This window comes from Pseudorasbora parva, chromosome 6, assembly GCF_024679245.1.
Source record: "Pseudorasbora parva isolate DD20220531a chromosome 6, ASM2467924v1, whole genome shotgun sequence".
Classification (NCBI taxonomy): domain Eukaryota; kingdom Metazoa; phylum Chordata; class Actinopteri; order Cypriniformes; family Gobionidae; genus Pseudorasbora; species Pseudorasbora parva.
The window spans coordinates 431,321-457,851 of NC_090177.1; the positions used below are offsets into that span (position 1 = coordinate 431,321).

At 40.8% G+C, this 26,531-nt stretch overlaps 2 protein-coding genes across 5 annotated transcripts in view; one reads left to right on the forward strand and one right to left on the reverse strand.

Annotated features, from left to right (window-relative positions):
• The window catches only part of LOC137078216 (coiled-coil domain-containing protein 171-like), a 79,196-nt gene extending 76,013 nt beyond the window's left edge, over nt 1–3,183 (reverse strand). For 2 of the 4 annotated variants that reach the window (XM_067445344.1, XM_067445343.1), the window contains exons 1-2: nt 2,904–3,182; nt 2,398–2,495 (exon numbers count right to left, since the gene is read on the reverse strand). In XM_067445344.1, coding sequence (XP_067301445.1) covers nt 2,398–2,456 — 59 coding nt within the window. In that variant the 5' untranslated portion in view covers nt 2,457–2,495; nt 2,904–3,182. Of the gene's footprint in view, nt 1–2,397; nt 2,496–2,903 lie in introns of all 4 variants that reach the window. The other 2 variants (XM_067445342.1, XM_067445340.1) reach the window with 2 other exon arrangements.
• A 240-nt stretch (nt 3,184–3,423) lies between these two features.
• On the forward strand, nt 3,424–25,332 carry psip1b (PC4 and SFRS1 interacting protein 1b). The gene is made up of 21 exons (XM_067447085.1): nt 3,424–3,622; nt 3,880–3,972; nt 4,061–4,122; nt 6,102–6,240; nt 8,425–9,021; nt 9,174–9,339; nt 9,549–9,686; nt 10,477–10,596; nt 11,050–11,187; nt 11,301–11,438; nt 11,583–11,720; nt 11,834–11,971; nt 12,085–12,222; nt 14,891–15,042; nt 19,921–20,150; nt 20,765–20,802; nt 21,340–21,419; nt 21,521–21,622; nt 21,856–22,009; nt 22,838–22,895; nt 23,925–25,332. Exons 1-21 carry the CDS (start codon nt 3,605–3,607, stop codon nt 23,929–23,931), a joined length of 2,844 nt encoding a protein of 947 aa, XP_067303186.1. The 5' UTR covers nt 3,424–3,604; the 3' UTR covers nt 23,932–25,332.
• The last annotated feature ends 1,199 nt before the right edge of the window (nt 25,333–26,531 follow it).

Sequence of the window (26,531 nt, forward strand, 5' to 3'; positions counted from 1 at the left end):
CAACATATTACACACAACAAAACAACACACAACACAACAACACTTTACACACAACACAACAACACATTAGACACCACACATTACACACAACACAACAACACATTAGACACAACACAACAACACATTACACACAACACATTACACACAACACAACAACACATTACACACAACACAACAACACATTACACACAACACAACAACACATTACACACAACACATTACACACAACACAACAACACATTACACACAACACAACAACACATTAGACACAACACATTACACACAACACAACACACATTACACACAACACATTACACAACACAACAACACAACAACACGTTACACACAACACAACAACACATTACACACAACACAACAACACATTACACACAACACATTACACACAACACAACAACACATTACACACAACACAACAACACATTACACACAACACAACAACACATTAGACACAACACATTACACACAACACAACAACACATTAGACACAACACATTACACACAACACAAAAACACATTACACACAACACAACAACACATTAGACACAACACATTACACACAACACAACAACACATTACACACAACACAACAACACATTACACACATTAAAACAACACATTACACACAACACATTACACACAACTCAACAACACATTAGACACAACACATTACACACAACACAACAAAACAACACATTACACACAACACAACAACACATTAGACACAACACATTACACACAACACAACAACACATTACACACAACACAACAACACATTACACACATTAAAACAACACATTACACACAACACACAACATATTACACACAACACATTACACACAACTCAACAACACATTACACACAACACATTACACACAACTCAACAACATATTACACACAACACAACAACACATTACACACAACACAACAACACATTACACACAACACAACAACACATTACACACAACACATTACACACAACTCAACAACATATTACACACAACACAACAACACATTACACACAACACAACAACACATTACACACAACTCAACAACATATTACACACAACACAACAACACATTACACACAACACACAACATATTACACACAACACATTACACACAACTCAACAACATATTACACACAACACATTACACACAACTCAACAACACATTACACACAACACATTACACACAACTCAACAACATATTACACACAACACAACAACACATTACACACAACACAACAACACATTACACACAACACAACAACACATTACACACAACACATTACACACAACTCAACAACATATTACACACAACACAACAACACATTACACACAACACAACAACACATTACACACAACTCAACAACATATTACACACAACACAACAACACATTACACACAACACACAACATATTACACACAACACATTACACACAACTCAACAACATATTACACACAACACATTACACACAACACAACAAAACAACACATTACACAACAAAACAACACACAACACAACAACACATTACACACAAAAGGTTAAAAAGAAATGACGCCATGCTAAATTGAAATTAGATTTTTTTTTAATTATATTTAAAAAATCAAAATTATTACTTTAAATATTGCAATCAATCAATCAAGTTAAAATTAAGACATAAATCTATGTTATGTTCTCCAAATTATGACATAAAATTCAGACATTAAAAGTTAGAAGTACTGCATTAAAAGTCTAAATTATAAGATAAAAAGAAAATTATGGCATAAGAAGTCAAAATGATTACTTAAGTTAAAGTTATGACAAAAAATGGAGATTATGACAATCAGATTCGGACATGGCATTAAAAGCTGAAATTACAAAGATAATTATGACTTAAAATTATTCCTAAAATTTAAATTACGGCAAAAAGTTGAAATGACGACATAATGACTTTTTTTTTTTACTTGAAAGTTGAAATTATGAGATATATAAATGTATAAAATAGAAGTTAAAATTACCGGTCCGTCAAAAGTCAAGATTATTAACAGATTATGGGTTTTGTGCTTTATGTAAATTGTTGTTGTGATTCATGATTGTGTTTTCTGACTGGATATGTATTTTATATTTCTGTTATTGCCTTCTTGGCCAGATCACTCTTGAGATTTTAATATAACGAATGAATAAATTAATGAAGATTATGATATACTAAACAGAAATTAGGAGATAAGAGGATAAGTATGACATAGAAAGTCAACATTTCAACTATTGATGCCATAACTATAATTGACCAAAACATCTTTGTCTTCCACACACACACACACACACACACACACACACACACACACACACACACACACACACACACACACACACACACAGGAGTGTGAGATGAACCTGCGGATCTCTTCCTGAGGCTTATTGACCCGACTGCCATGGCGAGGGTTAGAGGTCATGAGGTCAACAAAGGGTCCTTAAACTTCTGAGATCTGAGGCTAAAAATAAGAGTTATCACAAACTACAACAAAAACATGGGTTAAAATGGCGGATTAACCGTAAATCAGGCCAATATACAGAGTTTCTCAATCATTTACGAGACAGAGAGAGAGAGAGAGAGAGAGAGAGAGAGAGAGAGAGAGAGAGAGAGAGAGAGAGAGAGAGAGAGAGAGAGAATATTATACATTACTTTTAAAACAAAGAGAACCAGTTTAAAGTTTCATTTGCATCCCTCCAGACGGCAGTTTGAGTAAAACTACGGCTTATATACATGTAAATGACGATAAATCCGCAAAATAACACATTAATCATATGCTACACAGTAAAATCTAACGAAAACGAACATTTTCTAACATCGATAAACGGTCAATTCGAAACAACACGATTAAAACGTAACACCAACTCACCATTAATGCTAATTACGCGAATGTGTCCGATATTGAGGTGAAAAATCGCAGTGTGACGGCATTAAAATGTTAAATCCGTGTAAACACTCCCAAACGCCTGTTTGAATCTGACGCCATTTTCCTCCTCACCATGACAACAACGATAAACGAAAAAACACCGCGAAATATTCATCCGAACGCGTCTCGCTCGCTGTCGAACTGTTAAATCACACCAACATGTTTTTGTTGTGTTTAAATTATTAAATAAAGCTTTCGAATATTTTAAACATCTTTAGTTTGCCGCTTCTTGCCGCGGAATGTTAACTCTTCAACGACCGTTATGTTGATAAACAATGACGTAATTTTGTTTCACAACGCACGAGAATAATTTTTAATCAGTGCGGGATTAAATACAACACACAATGTGTATGTATAAGTCTTAAAATTGTGAAGACATCAATGTTATTAATTATATTTATAATCGTTATAAACACACACCTCCCCCCGCTTTTTGTGTAGTGGTCCGTTCCTCATGCACGCGGGACGCGGACTGAACTATTCCGCCGATGCTGAGGGGACACACACACACACATACACACACACTCTCGCAACTCTCCACTGCCCTTTCATTCATCGCCGGATGATACTTTTTAATTATTAGCGCATTTTACGTGTTGTTTTTAAATCGAGGTGTTTATCAAATAGTCTTTGAGTAAGTAAATATGCAGAAGGGAGTAAAGGTGAGTTCATATACAAACAATGGGCGTGTGTTAGCCTAAGCTAGCTAAACACGGCTGTCTTTTTATTTACTTCAGTGTCGATAGCAATAAAATGAATATATATTATTGTGCTACAAAAGCAAAGCCATTATCACAAGGCGAATGTGCGCATGTAAAAGTTGTCTCTGCTGGGAAAGTGTTTTGTTTATTGTGTGTTGGTGTCACTTGATGAGTGTTTATATGTGTGTTCATGAAGTTTAACCCATTTGTTTTCTCAGATGAAGATTGCATGTGATCAGAACACGGAGGGTTTTATTCCAGGCGATATAGTGTTTGCTAAAATGAAGGGTTATCCTTTCTGGCCTGCCAGGGTGAGTGTTTATTGGGCATAATAATCATCATATGGACATGAGGACTGGGGAAATATGACTGTTGTGTGTTGTTTTATTTGTCACTCAGATTGGTGAAGGAAAAGCCCCGAGAAATAAGATCCCCATCTTCTTTTATGGGACACACTCCACGTAAGTGAACTCGAATCACAGACACAGACACACGTTTATTTTTGTGAATTGTGGGGACATTCCATAGGCGTAATGGTTTTTATACTGTACAAGTTGTATTTTATATCCCATTACTCCACCCCTAAACCCACCCAACACACACACACACACACACACACACACACACACACACACACACACACACACACACACACACAGGAAACATTCTGCATTTTTCCTTTCTCATAAAAACTCCTCCTGTGTGATTTATAAGCCTTTTGTAAAGTGGGGCCATGGGTAATGTCCTCATATTTCACCCTCTCCTGTAATACCTGTGTCATACCCATGGCATTATACACATTTGAGTCCTCATATGTCACAAAAACATGCCCACACACACACACAAGCAATCAAAACAAAACACACATCCTTCATTAAACCATTAAACATACACATACAAATACATATACATACAGTATAAATGCAAAGCGCGCACATGCAACATAATTTATTTTTTGACTTGATATCTGACACTTATGCTGCCTTCACGTGTTTCTTGTTTCCGTTCCAATCAGAAATATTATTTCTCTCACCCCATTGGCAGATCATTTTGCCTGTTTTAAGCAAAAGCTCACTTCATTTTGATATTTAACCCAAGAAAACAAGAAAACATATCTTATGTAATTTTACTCATCTACTAAATGTTTCTTAATGTAAGAATTGTTAGATATTTAGACGAGAAACAAGACAAAAAAAAACTGAGTAAGAAGAGCATTTTGATGCAATGAGCTCGTAATCACGACTTCAGAAGTGGAAATTATCACATTTCCGATAGCACCTGAATGCGGCATTAGTAATAACTAGCATTGCCTTATGAACTATAGCGATAATTGACCCTTCGCTAAGCCCCGCCCCCCGTAGTTACTGTTGCTACGCCTGTCAAGCTTTCGCGCCTGGCACGTCTATTACAGTAGGTATGCGCCGGTGTCAGACATTTCCGAGGAGATAATTCGTCATTTCTGGCGAACAGGGGAAATATCTGAGCGAGTAAGAAAAAAGGGACTGCAGTATGTATTTGCGGGATATATCCGCGACATATTATGCAACCGATTACAGAATAATTTCAATAAAATTGAAGCTAAAGCCTATGGTCTCAGCGCAAGCAGCAGCTGCCTCATGTGTATGTTCATGCACAACAGGGTGAGTAAAATGAGAAAATAATCGAATAATTATAAATCAAACAACTTATTAATAAATCTTGTGGAATAAACACAAGACCTTAGCCTGAAAACTTTGCAATGATTCTCCGGCTTAACGTTATATTTCGCGTGCCGGGCTACTGCTCACATGTCGTGTGTCTATAATCTACTCCGACCTGGCACTAGCCTGATTCTGACCTGAGCCATTCATCAAAAACCACACGTTTACTGAAACCGTATAACAGAAAGCCAGTCTCTCAAACATGATGGGTTTTATTAATATTATAAACACAGCCACTGCAACAATCCTTATGATGAAGGTCTTCATTTGCACACATTTTGTCTAAACAAAACTACAATACAAAACTAATAAATAAAGCTAAGACGGTTCTTTTTATAGGCTATATACTGCATCATATGTAATAACTTGCATCAGTCAAAAACCTCATGTATTTTCAGTTTGTTGAAGCAAACGTGGGTGTTTTTGTTACACACACACGTTTTTGGGTCTCACACACACTGCTTGATTCAAGGCTGGTATTTCTTACCTTCATTTTTACGTTTTGGGGAAGGAAAAAAAATACACCATCTGTCCAAACTTTTAGGATAGGCATCAGATTTGCACAATCCATACGCACAGATTTGCATCGGCATGTTTCCCTCGCTCGAAAGCTTGACAGACCTTCCGTGCCTAGTTACGGATTGCTAAGCCACGATTGGCCTGTGGTGGTATTCGGGCGTGGCTTAGCGAAGGGTCAATTATAACAATAACATATAATTATAACATCTGTCCTCTTCCAGAACATTTCTCTTCCCCAAGGACATCGCCCCCTACTGGCCGAACAAAGAGAAGTACGGCCAGGCCAACAAACGCGGAGGCTTCGAGGAGGGCATGTGGGAGATCGAGAACGACCCGGGCGTGGGCCTCAGAGGTCAAAAGGTCAGTGTTGCAAATACGATTCAAATATTTTGATCATCTCAATGAAGATGCGTTCGAAAAATCGTTTTGGATGACGCAGTGGCAAGAATCCATCCTGCTTTAAAGAGCATTTGAAGTGACAGGCGACAACCGCAGCTCTCATAATAAACGTAAAGATAACGCGCTCTTGTATAACGCTAATGTAGTTGTTATATTTATTGTCCACTAGTGTTGATGCGAATGTAGCTGTCGTTAAAATTATCGTCAGCTGGTGTGGACACTAATATAGTTATCACTATAATTATCGTCCGCTGGTGTGGACACTAATATAGTTATCGCTATAATTATCGTCCGCTGGTGTGGACACTAATATAGTTACCGCTATAATTATCGTCAGCTGGTGTGAACACTAATAAAGTTATCACTATAATTATCGTCCGCTGGTGTGGACACTAATATAGTTATCGCTATAATTATCTTCAGCTGGTGTGGACACTAATATAGTTATCGCTATAATTATCGTCCGCTGGTGTGGACACTAATATAGTTATCGCTATAATTATCGTCAGCTGGTGTGGACACTAATATAGTTATCGCTATAATTATCGTCCGCTGGTGTGGACACTAATATAGTTATCGCTATAATTATTGTCAGCTGGTGTGGACACTAATATAATTATCGCTATAATTATCGTCCGCTGGTGTGGACACTAATATAGTTACCGCTATAATTATCGTCCGCTGGTGTGGACACTAATATAGTTACCGCTATAATTATTGTCAGCTGGTGTGGACACTAATATAATTATCGCTATAATTATCGTCCGCTGGTGTGGACACTAATATAGTTACCGCTATAATTATCGTCCGCTGGTGTGGACACTAATATAGTTACCGCTATAATTATCGTCAGCTGGTGTGGACACTAATATAATTATCGCTATAATTATCGTCAGCTGGTGTGGACACTAATATAATTATCGCTATAATTATTGTCAGCTGGTGTGGACACTAATATAGTTATCGCTATAATTATCGTCAGCTGGTGTGGACACTAATATAGTTATCGCTATAATTATCGTCAGCTGGTGTGGACACTAATATAGTTATCACTATAATTATCGTCAGCTGGTGTGGACACTAATATAGTTATCACTATAATTATCGTCCGCTGGTGTGGACACTAATATAGTTACCGCTATAATTATCGTCAGCTGGTGTGGACACTAATATAATTATCGCTATAATTATCGTCCGCTGGTGTGGACACTAATATAGTTGTCGCTATAATTATCGTCCGCTGGTGTGGACACTAATATAGTTATCGCTATAATTATCGTCCGCTGGTGTGGACACTAATATAGTTATCGCTATAATTATCGTCTGCTGGTGTGGACACTAATATAGTTATCGCTATAATTATCGTCTGCTGGTGTGGACACTAATATAGTTATCACTATAATTATCGTCTGCTGGTGTGGACACTAATATAGTTATCGCTATAATTATCGTCCGCTGGTGTGGACACTAATATAGTTATCGCTATAATTATCGTCTGCTGGTGTGGACACTAATATAGTTATCGCTATAATTATCGTCTGCTGGTGTGGACACTAATATAGTTATCGCTATAATTATCGTCTGCTGGTGTGGACACTAATATAGTTATCGCTATAATTATCGTCTGCTGGTGTGGACACTAATATAGTTATCACTATAATTATCGTCTGCTGGTGTGGACACTAATATAGTTATCACTATAATTATCGTCAGCTGGTGTGAACACTAATATAGTTATCACTATAATTATCGTCAGCTGGTGTGGACACTAATATAGTTATCACTATAATTATCGTCAGCTGGTGTGGACACTAATATAGTTATCGCTGTAGTTATCGCTATAATTATCGTCCGCTGGTGTGGACACTAATATAGTTACCGCTATAATTATCGTCAGCTGGTATGGACACTAATTTAGTTATCGCTATAATTATCGTGAGCTGGTATGGACACTAATATAGTTATCGTTATCGTCAGCTGGTATGGACACTAATATAGTTATCGTTATCGTCAGCTGATATGGACACTAATATAGTTATCGTCAGCTGGTGTTGATGCTAATATAGTTATCGCTATAGTTACCGCTATAGTTCTGGTTATCGTCCGCTGCTGCGCTTTAAAGCCTGGCCTCTGTGTTCCTGACAGAAAGTCGCGCTGGTGAAACGACTGTCAGAGAGTCGACAGAGGCTGAAAAACCAGAAGAAGAAAGCAGAAGTTCCGAGCGAAGCCAAGAGTCAGCGGAAGGCCGAAGCAGCGACGCCACGCCAGACACAAGCTCACAGCAAAGCAAACGCTCAATCCGGCAGGGCGGATGCTAAAGCGGCGGATGGTAAAGCGCCGAATGCTAAAGCGCCGAATGCTAAAGCGGCGGATGCTAAAGCGGGCGATGCTAAAGCGGCGAATGCTAAAGCGCTGGATGCTAAGGCGGCGGATGCTAAAGCGGCGGATGCTAAAGCGGCTGATGCTAAAGCGGCGGATGCTAAAGCGGCTGATGCTAAAGCGGCGGATGCTAAAGCGGTGAAATCCAGATCAACGCGCTCCAGAGACTCGGCCATCAGGAGCGGAGCGGAGAGGAGAGCGGCAGGAAGGAGGATCGTGCTAGCGAGACAAGCCGCTGCTGCGAAGACACACACAAACACAATCGCACACACACACACACTCTCCACGCGCAGGACACACATGCTGAACAGAAGGATAATTTCAACGGCCAGGAAACGGAGGAATGCTAACAATCGGCGAAAGGTTTGTGTGCTGCCATTCTTCATCTGAACCTGGCATGTGTCGGAATGTGTGTTCCTGATGTGTGTTCCTGTGTGTGTGTGTGTGTGTGTGTGTGTGTGTGTGTGTGTGTGTGTGTGTGTGTGTGTGTCTATGTGTTTGTCGAAATCCCTCAGCCCTGGAGGATCACGCGTTCAAATGCAGATCTGCACGAGAGCACCGATGACATCACTGCGGCTCCGCCCACTCTGAGGAGCAAACGCTCTCTAACGGACTCTGGTGTTAAAGACACGCCTACTTCTGTTCCAGTGACGAGTAGCTCCGCCCCCTCGACCCCAGCAGGTGACCTGAAGTCTTGCTAACAATTTGTTAATCATGCTAACATCATGCAGAAACATGCTAGCAATGAGCTAATCACGTTAACATATTGCAGAAACATGCTAGCTAAATCATACTAAAAAGGTTTGCAACTTTCTAAAACACGTTAGCAATGTGTTAGGACATGGGTAAAACATTTTATTAACTCCAAACTTCCACGCGTTCGACTGCAGATCTGCGCGAGAGCACCGATGACATCACTGCGGCTCCGCCCACTCTGAGACGCAAACGCTCGCAAACGGACTATGGTGTTAAAGACACGCCTACTTCTGCTCCAGTGACGAGTATCTCCGCCCCCTCGACCCCAGCAGGTGACCTGAAGTCTTGTTAACAATATGCTAATCATGTTAACATCGTGCAGAAACATGCTAAGAATGTGCTAATCATGCTAACATCATGCAGAAACATTCTAGCAATGTGTTAAATAATGTTAACAATATGCTAATACATTTTAGAAACAAACTAGCAACGTGTTTGAAACGTTTTATTGACTTCAAACTGCCATAAACGTTCACGTCCTGTTGCACAGGTGACATCACTGTGGCTCCGCCCACTCTGAGACGCAAACGCTCGCAAACGGACTATGGTGTTAAAGACTCGCCTACTTCTGCTCCAGTGACGAGTATCTCCGCCCCCTCGACCCCAGCAGGTGACCTGAAGTCTTGTTAACAACATGCAGAAACATGCTAGCAATGAGCTAATCACGTTAACATTGCAGAAACATGGTAATGGTGTTAAAGCACGTTAACAACGTGTTAAAAGATGCTTGCAACATGCTAATTTATGTTAGAAACAAAAGAAACATGTCAAATCATGCTAGCGACATTTCTAGCAATATGTTAAATCGTTACTTTTAAAACACTCTAGAAATAAGGTAAATAATGCTAGAAACATGTTTGCAGCGTATTAAATCATGCAAGCACCATGGTACAAAATGTTAACCATGTTAAAAAACGTTAACAATATGTTAAATCATGTTAGAGACGTGTCTGCATCGTGTTAAATCATCCTAAAACATGTTAATGTGTTAAAACATGCTAGCAATGTGTTAGAACATGTTTGAAACGTTTTATTGACTCACGTTCACACGCTCTTACACAGATGACATCACTGCGGCTCCGCCCACTCTGAGGCGCAAACGCTCACAAACGGACTCTGGTGTTAAAGACACGCCTACTTCTGTTCCAGTGACGAGAAGCTCCGCCCCCTCGACCCCAGCAGGTGACCTGAAGTCTTGCTAACAATGTGTTAATAATGTTAACATCGTGCAGAAACATGCTAACAATGTGCTAATAATGCTAACATCATGCAGAAACATGTTAGCAATGTGTTAATAATGTTAACATCATGCAGAAACATGCTAACAATTTGCTAATAATGCTAACATCGTGCAGAAACATGTTAGCAATGTGCTAATAATGCTAACATCATGCAGAAACATGCTAACAATTTGCTAATAATGCTAACATCGTGCAGAAACATGTTAGCAATGTGCTAATAATGCTAACATCATGCAGAAACATGTTAACAATGTGTTAATAATGCTAACATCATGCAGAAAACATACTAGCAATGTTCTAATCATGTTAACACCATGCAGAAACATGCTAGCAGTGTGCTAGAACGGATTTTTAAACATGTATTGACTCCAAACTTTCACGCGTTCGACTGCAGATCTGCACGAGAGCACCGATGACATCACTGCGGCTCCGCCCACTCTGAGAAGCAAACGCTCGCAAACAGACTCTGGTGTTAAAGACACGCCTACTTCTGTTCCAGTGCCGAGTAGCTCCGCCCCCTCGACCCCAGCAGGTGACCTAACAATGTGCTAATCATGCTAACGTCATGCAGAAACATGCTAGCAATGTGCTAGAACCTATTTTAAACATTTTATTAACTCCAAACTTCCACGTGTTCGACTGCAGATCTGCACGAGAGCACCGATGACATCACTGCGGCTCCGCCCACTCTGAGAAGCAAACGCTCGCAAACAGACTCTGGTGTTAAAGACACGCCTACTTCTGTTCCAGTGCCGAGCAGCTCCGCCCCCTCGACCCCAGCAGGTGACGTGAAATCTTGATAACAATGTGCTAATCATGCTAACAATATGTGAATAATGCTAACATCATGTAGAAACATGCTAATAATGTTTTAAAACCTATTTTAAACATTTTATTAACTCCAAACTTCCACGCGTTCGACTGCAGATCTGCACGAGAGCACCGATGACATCACTGTGGCTCCTCCCAACCTGAGACGCAAACGCTCGCAAACGGACTCGGGTGTTAAAGACACGCCTACTTCTGTTCCAGTGACGAGTAGCTCCGCCCCCTCGACCCCAGCAGGTGACCTAACAATGTGCTAATCATGGTAACATTATGCAGAAACATGCTAGCAGTGTGCTAGAACCTATTTTAAACATTTTATTAACTCCAAACTTCCACGCGTTCGACTGCAGATCTGCACGAGAGCACCGATGACATCACTGCGGCTCCGCCCACTCTGAGACGCAAACGCTCGCAAACGGACTCTGGTGAAAAAGACACGCCTACTTCTGTTCCAGTGACGAGTAGCTCCGCCCCCTCGACCCCAGCAGGTGACCTAACAATGTGCTAATCATGGTAACATTATGCAGAAACATGCTAGCAGTGTGCTAGAACCTATTTTAAACATTTTATTAACTCCAAACTTCCACGCGTTCGACTGCAGATCTGCGCGAGAGCACCGATGACATCACTGCGGCTCCGCCCACTCTGAGACGCAAACGCTCGCAAACGGACTCTGGTGAAAAAGACACGCCTACTTCTGTTCCGGTGACGAGTAGCTCCGCCCCCTCGACCCCAGCAGGTGACCTAACAATGTGCTAATCATGTTAACATCATACAGAAACATGTTAACAATGTGCTAATCATGCTAACGTCATGCAGAAATATGCTAACAATATGCGAATCATGCTAACATCATGCAGAAACATGCTAGCAATGTGTTAGAAACTATTTTAAACATTTTATTAACTTCAAACTTCCACGCGTTCGACTGCAGATCTGCGTGAGAGCACCGATGACATCACTGCGGCTCCGCCCACTCTGAGACGCAAACGCTCGCAAACGGACTCTGGTGAAAAAGACACGCCTACTTCTGTTCCAGTGACGAGTAGCTTCGCCCCCTCGACCCCAGGAGGTGACCTGAAGTCTTGATAACAATATGTTAATCATGTTAACAAAATGCTAGCAATGTATTAAATCATGATAGAAACTTGCATCAATGCGTTAAATCATGCTAGCAACATGTTAACGTGTGTCGGCAATTTGTTAAATCATGTTAGAAACATGCTAACAACAAAACATTTTGACTTTTAGCACATTGCTACGTAAATTCTTCAAACTTTCAGACATCAAACTTTACTCATCTAGTTAGCATTAAAATTAGGATTTAAATCCATTTTTACAATGTCTGAAAAGCCGAACCGTTGCAGCGGTAAAGATTTATATTTCATTTTCAGCTTTTCCGAATTTGTAATATTGGTCTAACGCGTAGGCAGCACTCTTGCTTGTTTCTGCTTCTTCTTCTCCTGTGTTTTGATCAGGGGATGTGTATTAGCGCCCCCTACCGTATAACAGAGAAAACACACGGTCTGCAGGAAAATTGGCATTGGCGAGGAAAGAGTTAATAGATGTTTCCTGGTCTTAGTTTGTGAGTTATTTTAAAGCTGCACTATGAAAGATGTGTGAGAGATATAACTACATTTTATTATTGTTATTATTTTTGCCTTATCCCGACTTTAACGCTCAATGGAATTTAATTTTTCCCCAAATTTTCCCATGAGTCAGAATAGTGTTGTCATGACACCAAAATTATGACTTCGATACGATACCAGACTAAATGACCAAATATCGCAAATATCACCCATATGCAGATTTAAATGTCAAAGCTGAATGAACACTGGTGAGAATACTGCTTCTGAATAAACTATATCTACAACATAAAAAATAAAATACAAATAAATATATATTTTTTTACTCTGACAAGTGAATGACAAATTTACTTGTCTGAAGGAGAAACGCCGAGCCCTGAATTTGAACATATCTTTTTTTAAATTGTATCTTTGTTTTTAAAAAAAGAGCAAAAAATGCAAATTACAAACAATATGACCAAAACGGTGCTTTATTCTTCCGCTACATTAGGTCTATTTAACGGAAGCAAGTCAAGAAAGACATTAAATAATCAAATATAAAACTGCTTAGTCTTTATCATATAATTTAACTGTACACTGATTCATAATAAATATATTAAAGTTGTTTAGCCCAGCATGTGGTGGTTTTCTATTTTTCATTGTTGTTTGATTAATATAAATCACACAGAATATGAGCGCCGGCCCTTTAAGAGCTGCACGGATCTAATAATCTCAACTATACATCCCCTAAAGACCAATCCGACTGTGTTTATCTGAATATTCGACAGCCCGTGCATTTTTACATATTTCTGTGTGTGTGTGTGTGTGTGTGTGTGTGTGTGTGTGTGTGTGTGTTAGGGCTGCACGATTAATCGAAATGGAACCGCAATGGCGATATGGCTTGTGTGCGATTATAAAGCTCAAAGAATGCGATTTTAATGAGATGAATAAATGCCCAGTGTGTTAGCGAAGAGAGTCTCTGATCAGGAGTAAACTGTAATAAAGCAGCGTATCGCGATGCTTTTCTAGTAGGGCTGTGCGATATTAAAGAAAAATTGCGTTTAATAAAACATTTTAGCGTTGGGCAAGTCACTTAAAGCTCCCCTGTGTGATATTCCCCATCTAGCGGTGTAAAGGTTTATGACCATCCACTGAATATTAGTTTCTGTTCCTCTCCATTCTGATTTCGGTTTAACTCCTACGGTGGCTGATTTAGTCCAAGATTAACACGCCAATCCCCCTCTTCACATTCGACACGGTGCACTCGAGCGCTAAAACGCGAAAGGCGAAGCTTGAGTTTACGGGTATGTCCCTCTGTGGCTACTGTACTTTCAAGATGGAGGAGCAACATGGCGGCCGGCACTCGAACCCCTCACCCGTATGGGTTTCCAACGGCATATTATAAACTTACCAGAATACTTTATTGCTTGAAAGAAGTAAATATACATTAATGAGCACATATATTTATAAGAACTAAGTGTTTTTAGCTCAGAATAAACTAAAGTTACACAGTGTAGCTTTAAGTAACAGTCTTGAGCTCAGTCTCTGCTCTGCTCTATGCGTTGACCTTAAACGGACACTTTTCACAAAAGTAGTTTGTTGTTGTTGAAGTAGTTTATTAAAATCATTCAGATATTGGGTGCTGTTGCGATATGCATATTGCGATGTACATTTGCGATATTTCGATAATCTCGATAAATTGCAGTCCTATTTTCTAGTACCGGTGTAACGTAGTCGTGCAACACTATTACAGAAGCAAATGAGAAGCTGTGGATGTTGTTTTGGTTATAATCTGGCTGGACATTATAACCATAAAGAGCTCCTAACCTGATAAATGTACAGGTTTGAAGAGGAAGCGTCTCCCAGAAGAGCCGGAGAAGAACGACGTCAGGAAGAAAAACCTGCATGATGATGAGCAGAGACAGATGGACAATAAACCCCTCTCGGAAAAGCAGGAGGAGAAAAAAGAGGAGAAGACTCCACGAGGTGAAGAGGTGAGAGCCTTTAACTGTACCTTTGAAATAAATAATTGTAATACCTAATTCTTTTAGGGACAAAAGCTGGACATTTTAGACAAAACTAACTTGAATCATATTCATTGTCTAATGCATTAAAAAGCATTAAAGTAATTTGTAAATGGTAATATTCCTTTATCTGTGTAGGCAGAATATATGACGTGTAGTTTCCCCAAACATAATTTTTTAATAATAATAATAAATCTTGCTCGGTTATTTACAGTGAGCGGGTGCATGCATGCGCGCGCGGCTCCCGCTCTGCCCTAGCGCGACTTATAGTCCAGTGTAGGGATGGGTACCGAAAACCGGTATTAAACGGGCCCTGGGGGTGAGTTTTGAAAGACCGTTGTATCGATAAGCTCGGACGTTATCGGTACTGCTGTCAGAGAGAGAGAGAGAGAGAGAAGATCTGTGATAGTCTGATTTTATTTTAGATTTTGGCTTCCAAAGATTATAATAATAATATTTATGTCTAGCGCAGCTTAATCCCCTTTGCAGCAGTAGCCTACGCTGTCATTTCTCCCTAAAACTCAAACGACAGAATCAGCACGATCAGTGATTGTTGTAAAATACAGTCTAGCTACTGTTGGCTGTGGGATGCGTTTAATAATAAAAACAGCGATTAAAAGCACAAAAATGTGCGCAAGAGATTGTTCCCAAGTCAGCGCGCGCTCTGAAACAGCCGCAACGAGACGAGCAAATTACACTTCCTGTTTCACACTCGCGTCTAAACGATCAAATGTACTCAAATATCTGTCAAAATGACGGGCTTGGAGAGTCTCTTAAACACAGTTTGTGTCTAATATGGACGTAGTTATTATGGTTATAGTCGGGAGAAAGTGTAGTGCATCTGCCTAGTATCAGTCGCCTATAGATCTGCACATCTGTCTTAAAGAGGCAGCGGTGTAAATACACATGAGGACGAATTACTGCGAATTAGTGCTTCAACGACGCGTCGTCAACTACGGAAATACGTCGACGTTTGTGAAATGCGTCGACGCGCCGTGTCAGACGTTCATCTCGCGTAATGTTGGCTTCTGCTCCTGGTTCTATCACAAAAACCAAGACTGCGAATATCAAAAGTATGGGAATACTTTAAACAGAGGCCAAATAGTGTTTCCCACACATAGACTAATTTGTGGCGGACTGCCACATAATCAATAACGGCCGCCACATTCGTCATTCATTCATTTTTACGCTATTTAAAAGACGCACGCATATTCGTTTAGCGAATTTCCTTAAGTTCTCTCTCCGTCCTTTTGCGCGTCTCTTACTCACTCACACACACACACACACGCGTTGCATTCGACCGTAAAACAAGGCAGCGCGCGGTCACGGCGCTCATATAATTCTAAACAAACCAGCGCGGTGTCAATCAATACAGACCAGTGTTTCCCAACCGGGATCCCGAGCAAAAGTTGCAGGGACGCACTTACACTTCGGTTCATCTCGCATCTGATGACGCATCTTTAATATGGGTTGTAACTTGGAAATAATGCTGTATGTATGTTTCTGTCGATGGATACGCGTGCTGACTCCTCAGGTATACACTACAACAACAGCGATAATAAAAGAAAAACGTGGGCAAAACGGTCTCTCTTTGTAAACTTTATAAAACGCATGCGAGTGCTGCTGTACGTCCGAATATGAGCAGTCATTTTCACCGTCATCACCCCTGTGTAGCCAGGAGACTCGAATGAGAAGATCTGTCTCTGCGCTCGTTCCAAAGCGCGCAAATATTGAGTTATCTTTCAAATCCTGTGCTTAAACGGACAAACTCACAAAAAGTATGTCAAACTGTCATAGCCTTCTCTATGCCTTAAGTGAACTTACAGAAAATACGACGATCCTTGGGTCTTAAAGGGGCAGTAGCCTTCACTGCTGTCTGTTTAATGTCAAACAAAAGATAAAGACATCACTCTGCTCCTGACTGAATAGCTTTTGTAAGTTTAATAAGGATTATTTTTTAATTTTAAACAGTTAAATGTGTGGTTATTTTACTTTTGATTACTTCATTCCATTTCTCTACCTAAAAACTAATGTTAGACCTACCTGAAAAGCATTGTTTATTTTGTTCTCATCTTTGCTCAATAGTATTTATTTGTGCTGCTGCTTCTATTTAAGTTATCTGTTCTTATTTTCTTTATTTTCATTTGACAGTAGTCCTTTTTCCCCTGAACATAGCAAATACCGAACCGTACTGAAACGTGAACCTTAAACCGTGATACAAAGTGAACTGTGAGCAGTCTGTACTGTTACACCTCTAGCGTAACTTATGTGAGGGGGTGCCACAGAATTTTGAAAAATTTCAAAGGGTAAAAAAATAAATCGTTAGATTAGTCGACTAATCGAAAAATAATCGTTAGATTAGTCGACAGAAAAATAATCGTTAGATTAGACGACTAATCGAAAAATAATCGTTAGATTAGTCGACAGAAAAAATAATCGTTAGATTAGTCGACAGAAAAAATAATCGTTAGATTAGTCGACAGAAAAAATAATCGTTAGATTAGTCGACAGAAAAAATAATCGTTAGTTGCAGCTCTACTGCGAATTAAACAACCAAATGAAGAGAGCAAATCACTCACAGCTCCAGAATGAATAACTTCAGCTTTAATAAGCATTAATTTGGCTATCTATGATAAACTATGCAGTGTTATTTTACTAGAATTCTATACAGGGAGTGCAGAATTATTAGGCAAGTTGTATTTTTGAGGATTAATTTTATTATTGAACAACAACCATGTTCTCAGTAAACACAAAAAACTCATTAATATCAAAGCTGAATATTTTTGGAAGTTTTAGTTTTTAGTTTGAGCTATTTTAGGGGGATATCTGTGTGTGCAGGTGACTATTACTGTGCATAATTATTAGGCAACTTAACAAAAAACAAATTTATACCCATTTCAATGATTTATTATTACCAGTGAAACCAATATAACATCTCAACATTCACAAATATACATTTCTGACATTCAAAAACCAAACAAAAACAAATCAGTGACCAATATAGCCACCTTTCTTTGCAAGGACACTCAAAAGCCTGCCATCCATGGATTCTGTCAGTGTTTTGATCTGTTCACCATCAACATTGCGTGCAGCAGCAGCCACAGCCTCCCAGACACTGTTCAGAGAGGTGGACTGTTTTCCCTCCTTGTAAATCGCACATTTGATGATGGACCACAGGTTCTCAATGGGGTTCAGATCAGGTGAACAAGGAGGCCATATCATTAGATTTTCTTCTTTTATACCCTTTCTTACCAGCCACACTGTGGAGTACTTGGACGCGTGTGATGGAGCATTGTCCTGCATGAAAATCATGTTTTTCTTGAAGGATGCAGACTTCTTCCTGTACCACTGCTTGAAGAAGGTGTCTTCCAGAAACTGGCAGTAGGACTGGGAGTTGAGCTTGACTCCATCCTCAACCCGAAAAGGCCCCACAAGCTCATCTTTGATGATACCAGCCCAAACCAGTACTCCACCTCCACCTTGCTGGCGTCTGAGTCGGACTGGAGCTCTCTGCCCTTTACCAATCCAGCCACGGGCCCATCCATCTGGCCCATCAAGACTCACTCTCATTTCATCAGTCCATAAAACCTTAGAGAAATCAGTCTTGAGATATTTCTTGGCCCAGTCTTGACGTTTCAGCTTGTGTGTCTTGTTCAGTGGTGGTCGACTTTCTGCCTTTCTTACCTTGGCCATGTCTCTGAGTATTGCACACCTTGTGCTTTTGGGCACTCCAGTGATGTTGCAGCTCTGAAATATGGCCAAACTGGTGGCAAATGGCATCTTGGCAGCTGCACGCTTGACTTTTCTCAGTTCACGGGCAGTTATTTTGCGCCTTGGTTTTTCCACACGCTTCTTGCGACCCTGTTGACTATTTTGAATGAAACGCTTGATTGTTCGATGATCACGCTTCAGAAGCTTGGCTATTTTAAGACTGCTGCATCCCTCTGCAATATATCTCACTATTTTTGACTTTTCTGAGCCTGTCAAGTCCTTCTTTTGACCCATTTTGCCAAAGGAAAGGAAGTTGCCTAATAATTATGCACACCTGATATAGGGTGTTGATGTCATTAGACCACACCCCTTCTCATTACAGAGATGCACATCACCTAATATGCTTAATTGGTAGTAGGCTTTCCAGCCGATACAGCTTGGAGTAAGACAACATGCATAACGAGGATGATGTGGTCAAAATACTCATTTGCCTAATAATTCTGCACTCCCTGTATATATAAAATATCAAAAAGTACCGATAAGAATACCGTTAAAGTACCGGACTGATAAGCAGTATCGGTCAGAGTAGTAATACCGTTAAAATCTTAACGATACCCATCCCTAGTCCAGTGCGACTTATATATGTTTTTTTCCTCTTCATGACGCATTTTTTGACTGATGCGACTCCGGAGTGACTTATAGTCCGGAAAATACGGTATGTGCAATCCCGCGCGAAATTCTGACCAATCACACACTAACACTAACACGCTATCAGACAACTCTAGTTGCACTGAGCCGACCCAGGCTTTTTAAAAGTGAAATAAGTCCACACTTCAGAGCCGCTTGCCGGGCTTCCATGGCTAAAAGAACAAGCGGGCACGCAAGCACCGGAAATCAGTTGTCCATGGAAACCGAAACCTGCGCGCTTGGAACCGATGATCGGAACCGAAAACACATTTTCTAAACGGTTCCAAGTTAGAACCGGTTCTCGGTGCCCAACCCTAATGATGGATGGATGGACATTTATTGGGAGAAATTCATATGAACCCTATGATTATCTTTTTTTCATACTATATGGCAGAAAAAGAGGTGAAAGGTCAAATATGCAATAAAATGAGGTGTGTGTGTGTGTGTTAGAGGAGTAAGATCCCGGCGGAGAAGAGGCAGAGTGTGCTGAAGTCTCTGCAGGGATTGGTCACCTCCACCAGGGGCAGAACTCAGCCGTGCTCGGAGCCGGCGGATCAGCCCCAGAGACGGCCGGAGCGGAGCCGAGGGGTCCGGAGCCAGAACCGCGGCCCCGTTAAACCAGCCGACGGCGGGAGGAAAGAGGCGGAGCGGAACGGAGAACACGACCGCAGGAGCGCGGAGTGAGTGACACATCACATCATCACATGCTTTACTTACTGTGCAACGTGTCTGATGTTAGTTTGAACTGCAGTTAAATCAGCTCAGATCTGGGAAGATCCTTTAAGGAAAGAACAACATTCAAACTGAACAACACACTCTCTTCTGATTGGCTGGGATTTGTGATTGCAAGAGCACTGCACTCGCAACCAAATCAATCACAAATCCCAGCCAATCAGAAGAGTGTGGGCGGAGCCTCTGCAAGAGCACTGCACTCGCAAATCCCAGCCAATCAGAAGAGAGTGTGGGTGGAGTCTCTCTGATTTGGTTGCGAGTGCAGTGCTCTTGCAGAGAGGCTCCGCCCACACACTCTTCTGATTGGCTGGGATTTGCGAGTGCAGTGCTCTTGCAGAGGCTCCGCCCACACTCTTCTGATTGGCTGGGATTTGTGATTGATTTGGTTGCGAGTGATCAAGATCTGGAGGTGATTTAAATAAATGATATTCAAACTCACATTAGACGCCTATAACATTAATGATTATTGTCAATGTCTGTGTGTTGTTGTTGTTCCATTTCCAAAACGGAACATTAGGACCTGTTATAGTTATGATTATTAACTGAGTGTGTGTTTCTGCAGACAGCAGAACAACACCAGCAGAGAGGAGGAGTGCAAAGGTGAGACACACACATCCCAATGAAACGTGTGTGTGTGTGTGTGTGTGTGTGTGTGTAGCTTTCTAACTCTGTGTGTGTGTGTGTGTGTGTGTGTGTGTGTGTGTGTGTGTTTATGTTTATATATCTCTAACTCTGTGTGTGTGTGTGTTTATATATCTCTAACTCTGTGTGTGTGTGTGTGTGTGTGTGTGTGTGTGTGTGTGTGTGTTTATATATCTCTAACTCTGTGTGTGTGTGTGTGTGTGTGTGTGTGTGTGTGTGTGTGTGTGTGTGTGTGTGTGTGTGTGTGTGTGTGTGTTTATATATCTCTAACTCTGTGTGTGTGTGTGTGTGTGTGTGTGTGTGTGTGTGTGTGTGTGTGTGTGTGTGTGTGTGTGTGTGTGTGTTTGTATATCTCTAACTCTGTGTGTGTGTGTTTGTATATCTCTAACTCTGTGTGTGTGTGTTTATATATCTCTAACTCTGTGTGTGTGTGTGTTTATATATCTCTAACTCTGTGTGTGTGTGTGTAACTCTCTAACTCTGTGTGTGTTTCAGCTCCTTCTCTGTCGGTCACAGACTCTTTGCTCTACCGGCTGCACGGTGACATCAGAATCTCAATGACGCTCGACAATCCAGTACGAACCCGTTTGCTATCCTTTATATCGTTGTTAATATGAATATGATTAATATTGTGTGCTGTATGGTGTGTGTGTGTGTGTGTGTGTGTGTCTGTCAGGATGTCAGTAAGTGTCTGTCGGCTCTGGATGAGCTGAGCAATGTCCCCGTCTCGTCCCGAAACATCCAGAACCACAGCGAGCTCATCGACACACTGCGGAAGGTGAGTGTGTGTGTGTGTGTGTGTGTGTGTGTGTGTGTGTGTGTGTGTGTGCGCCAAATCAAATCAAACTTTGTTGCAATATTGTCCTGTTTAACACTGAAGCTGCTCTGAAACAATCGTCATTGTAAAAGCACTATATAAATAAAGTTGATTGTGTGTGTGTGTGTGTGTGTGTGTGTGTGTGTGTGTGTGTGTGTGTGTGTGTGTGTGTGTGTGTGTGTGTGTGTCGTCAGATGCGATGGTTTCGTGGCAGCGAGGCAATCATGTTCAAAGCCTCCATGTTGTATCATCGCTTTAAGAACATCTACCTGATTGGAGACGCAGATGAGCCTCTGAGTCCGGAATACATCGGGTCCCTGCAGGAGGAGCGGGAGCGCGACGGGGCAGGTAACCACGCCCACTCTCACACGCCTCTCTGCGATTGGTCCGTCACACGGACCACGCCCACTCTCACACGCCTCTCTGCGATTGGTCCGTCACAGGGACCACGCCCACTGTCTCACGTCACTCTAGGATTGGTCCGTCACAGGGACCACGCCCACTGTCTCACGCCACTCTAGGATTGGTCCGTCACGGGGACCACGCCCACTGTCTCACACCACTCTAGGATTGGTCCGTCACAGGGACCACGCCCACTGTCTCACGCCACTCTAGGATTGGTCCGTCACAGGGACCACGGCCACTGTCTCACGCCACTCTAGGATTGGTCCGTCACAGGGACCACGCCCACTGTCTCACACCACTCTAGGATTGGTCCGTCACGGGGACCACGCCCACTGTCTCACGCCACTCTAGGATTGGTCCGTCACGGGGACCACGCCCACTCTCTCACGCCTCTCTGCGTTTGGTCCGTCACAGGGACCACGCCCACTCTCTCACGCCTCTCTGCGATTGGTCCGTCACAGGGATCACGCCCACTCTCAGTCTGTCAGTATCTCTTAGTTCCTGTCTCTATGAAGCCCCTCCTCCTGAAAAGCACACTGTGCTCTGATTGGCCGGCTGGAGCGGTGTTATACTCCGCCCCTTACCATAACCACCAGTCTCAACACATGACTAACTGACTCAGCCAGGCCACGCCCCTTTATTCTGCGCATGAATTATCATAATGAGGAATATGAAATGGTGCTCATTACACTAAAGACAGATGTAGATGTGGTAATAATGTGTGTGTGTGTGTGTGTGTGTGTGTGTGTGTGTGTGTGTGTGTGTGTCCAGTTATCAGCCCGACAGGCGTCTGCCACGAGACTCCAGACACGACACTAGCGCCTCACAGGTATGACATCATCATCATCATCATCATCATGACATCATCATCATCATCATCATGACATCATCCTGGTGTGAGGGACCCAATAATACACAAAACAATTATTATAATATAATTTCTACTCGCTATAATAAGATTGAGCCGAATTACCGAATAACGAATAATACATTTAACAGAGTTATACATTAGTAGAGTGTGTGAAATAAGGGATTAAATGTTAAATTAACAAATAAAATAAATCAAGTAAATTAAAATAAATATTTATAATTTAAATAATTAACTTATTTATATTTATGTGTGTGTGTGTGTGTGTGTGTGTCTATATACATATACATTTAAGCTAATTTACTTAATTTAATATTATTATTATGTTTTAGATTATTGATTTTAATCTTTGGTTTGTTTGTATCATTTGTGTTCGTGGCGTTGGATAAGTGCGTCTGCCAAACGCAGAAATATTAATGTTAATGTTAATTTAATATTCAATCATTTATTTGTTTAATGTTTTTCTTTTAAGAGACTTAAGAAAATTTAGAAATTACATTTATAATGAATTATGTAAATGTTATTTGTTTGTTTTATCATATTAATTTAACTTAATCTAATGTATTAATGTATTTTAAATATATATATATAATTTACTTATTTTATCATTATTGTTTTTAGGCTTTTTCAAAACAAAAAAATATTTTGTACATTTTTTCATGTTTAATATTTATTTATTTGTGTGCTTGTGTACAATTTACTTATTTTAATAATGACTTACACATTTATTTTAATCTTATTTATATATTTGACATTTTTATCGTGTGTTAATTTAACATCCAATCACTTTTGTTGTTTAATTTATTTTATTTTTATTTCTCCGGATTTTTAAGCAAATTCAGACACAAGAACTGAACCAAATGTTTAATACATTAAGTCAAGTAAATATATTTAATAAGTCATTCTCATGATTTTTCTGATCTGAACGCGTCTGGTGTCACCTGTGTCAGACCTGCTGATTCCTGCCTGACCTCTGACCTCTGTTCTCAGGAGCTGACCCGAGGAAGCAGTGTTTTTAACCAGGAGAGAGAGAGAGAGAGAGTTTTATCGACCGCCGTTGCAGTTATTTATTGGCTCTGAGATGAGGAGCGTCTGTTAAACACACAGACTCCTTCCCCAGTGCGATCTCACACACACACACACACACACACACACACACAGAGAGCATTACACACCATACGATCATCCGTTACCGCAGCAGTGTCTGTTAGCGTTCTGTTCTGTTTAGAAGATGATAAACGCAAGCATTAAAACCTTCAGGTGTGTGTGTGTGTGTGTGTGTGTGTGTGTGTGTGAGAGAGAGAGAGAGAGAGAGAGAGAGAGAGAGAGAGAGAGAGAGAGAGAGAGAGAGTGTGTGTGTGAGAGTGAGTGTGTTAGAGTGAGTGAGTGTTTGTGCGTGAGTGTGTGCGTGTATGTATGTGAGTGTTTGTGTGTGTGTGTGTGAGAGAGAGTGTGTGTGTGTGTACATGTACGTGAGTGTGTGTATGTATGTTTGTGTGAGTGAGAGTGAGTGTGAGTGTGTGTGTGAGAGAGAGAGAGAGAGAGAGTGTGTGTGAGAGAGAGTGTGTTAGAGAGTGAGTGAGTGTTTGTGCGTGAGTGTGTGCGTGTATGTATGTGAGTGTTTGTGTGTGTGTGTGTGTGAGAGAGAGAGAGTGTGTGTGTGTGTTTGTATGTATGTGAGTGTGTGTATGTATGTTTGTGTGAGAGAGAGTGAGTGTGTTTGTACACAGGGCAGCTACAGTAAATAGGGCAACTAATCTGAATCCGTTGCTAACACAACTTCATCCATGTCATAAACACACACACACACACACACACACACACACACACACAGAGAGCATTACACCCCATACGATCATCCGTTACCGCAGCAGTGTCTGTTAGCGTTCTGTTCTGTTTAGATGATAAACGCAAGCATTAAAACTTTCAGGTGTGTGTGTGTGTGTGTGTGTGTGTGTGTGTGTGTGTGTGTGTGTGTGTGTGTGTGTGTGTGTGTGAGAGAGAGTGAGTGAGTATGTTTGTGAGTGAGAGTGTGTGTGTTAGAGAGTGAGTGAGTATGTTTGTGAGATGTGAGTGTGCCCGTGCGTGGGTGTGTGTGTGAGAGAGAGGGAGTGCGAGCGAGCGAGTGTATGTATGTATTTTGAGTGAGTGTGTGTGTATGTATGTTTGTATGAAAGAGTGATTGTGTGTGTACACAGGGCAGCTAAAGTGTACAGTAATGCTTTTCTTTCACACACTAATCTAAATCCGGTGCTAACACGACTTCATCCGTGTCATGAACACACACACACACACACACACACGCCCCTCCAGATGTGTATTATAAAGCACTTGCGTGTGCTTCCCGTGTTGATGTTCCAGCCGTATGATCTCCATCACATTAAACCCGTCTGCAGTACTCTCTGGTGTTGTGATTTCACCGTAAACAAATGTAAGATCTATATAAAGTGACATTATTAATATATAGGTGTGTGTGTGTGTGTGTGTGTGTGTGGGGGGGGGGTTTATTAATAAATAGGTAAAAGCATCTTCATTTGCTGGCCAATTAGTGATCACACAAAAACATATTAGTGTTATAGTTCTGTCAAGTGAATTTCTGATTTGAGCATTGTGGGCGAGTTTTAGTTATCATGCCAAAATAATATACACTAATATACTCTCCTGTGTGTGTGTGTGTGTGGACTGAAAAAAGCTGGTACAGGGTCTTAGTTATCAATTTGACAACAGCTTGGCTATTACGGTACATCAGAGAGCGGTGAACGCGTGTATTCAGTCAGAATGATGAAGTTAAATCAATATTTTACCTGTAACTGTATAATGCCGAATTCCACAATAAAAGTCTGCTTAGATAATAATAAAAAAGAGGCACAAATAATTAATAATAATAATAAATCATTACATATATAGAGCGCTTTTCTAGGCACTCAAAGCGCTTTACATGTAGAAGAGAGAATCTCCTCAACCACCACCAATGTTAATTAAATATAAATAAACTTTTCACAACCCAATTTCACCAGTAAAAGATGGTACCTGTATGATGGATGCCGAATTACAAAATAAAAGTCTGCCTGTGACAAAAAAGGAAAAAAATCTTAAATAAACCTGAAAATTATAGTACACCTCACAGCCTGTGACTGCTATCTCATGCTGTGTTTAAAAATAAAAGTCTGTTTAAATAAATAATTCACAGCCCAATATCAAAGACTGTAAAACCACTTCACAGCCTGTCGCTGTATGATGCCGAATTACAAAATAAAAGTCCGCAAACACACACACTACATTCAGAAACCCATAAAAAGAAAAGTCCTAGTTTCCACAGAATAATTTCACCTCAGATGGAGAGTACAACTTCTCACAGTGTCAACTAACCGTTACACCGTTTTAAGACTGCTGGCTACGGGCCTGATATTGTGTGTGTGTGTGTGTGTGTGTGTGTCAAGTCATCTTTATTTCTATCGCTCTTCTCCAGCGCCGATTGTGTCAGAGCAGCTTCAGTGTTAAACAGGACAATACTGCAGCAGAATTAGATTTGGCTGTACAGTCGTACTGGAGAAAACAGTGATGTTATCAGCTTATTTTAATTTATCAGAGAGAGAC

Bases quoted from the DNA above. Each gene is read 5' to 3' on its own strand.
- psip1b (XM_067447085.1), top strand. The intron at 9,340-9,548 runs GTGACCTGAAGT...GTTCGACTGCAG, and splicing joins CGCCCCCTCGACCCCAGCAG to ATCTGCGCGAGAGCACCGAT. The intron at 20,803-21,339 runs GTGAGACACACA...TGTGTGTTTCAG, and splicing joins CAGAGAGGAGGAGTGCAAAG to CTCCTTCTCTGTCGGTCACA.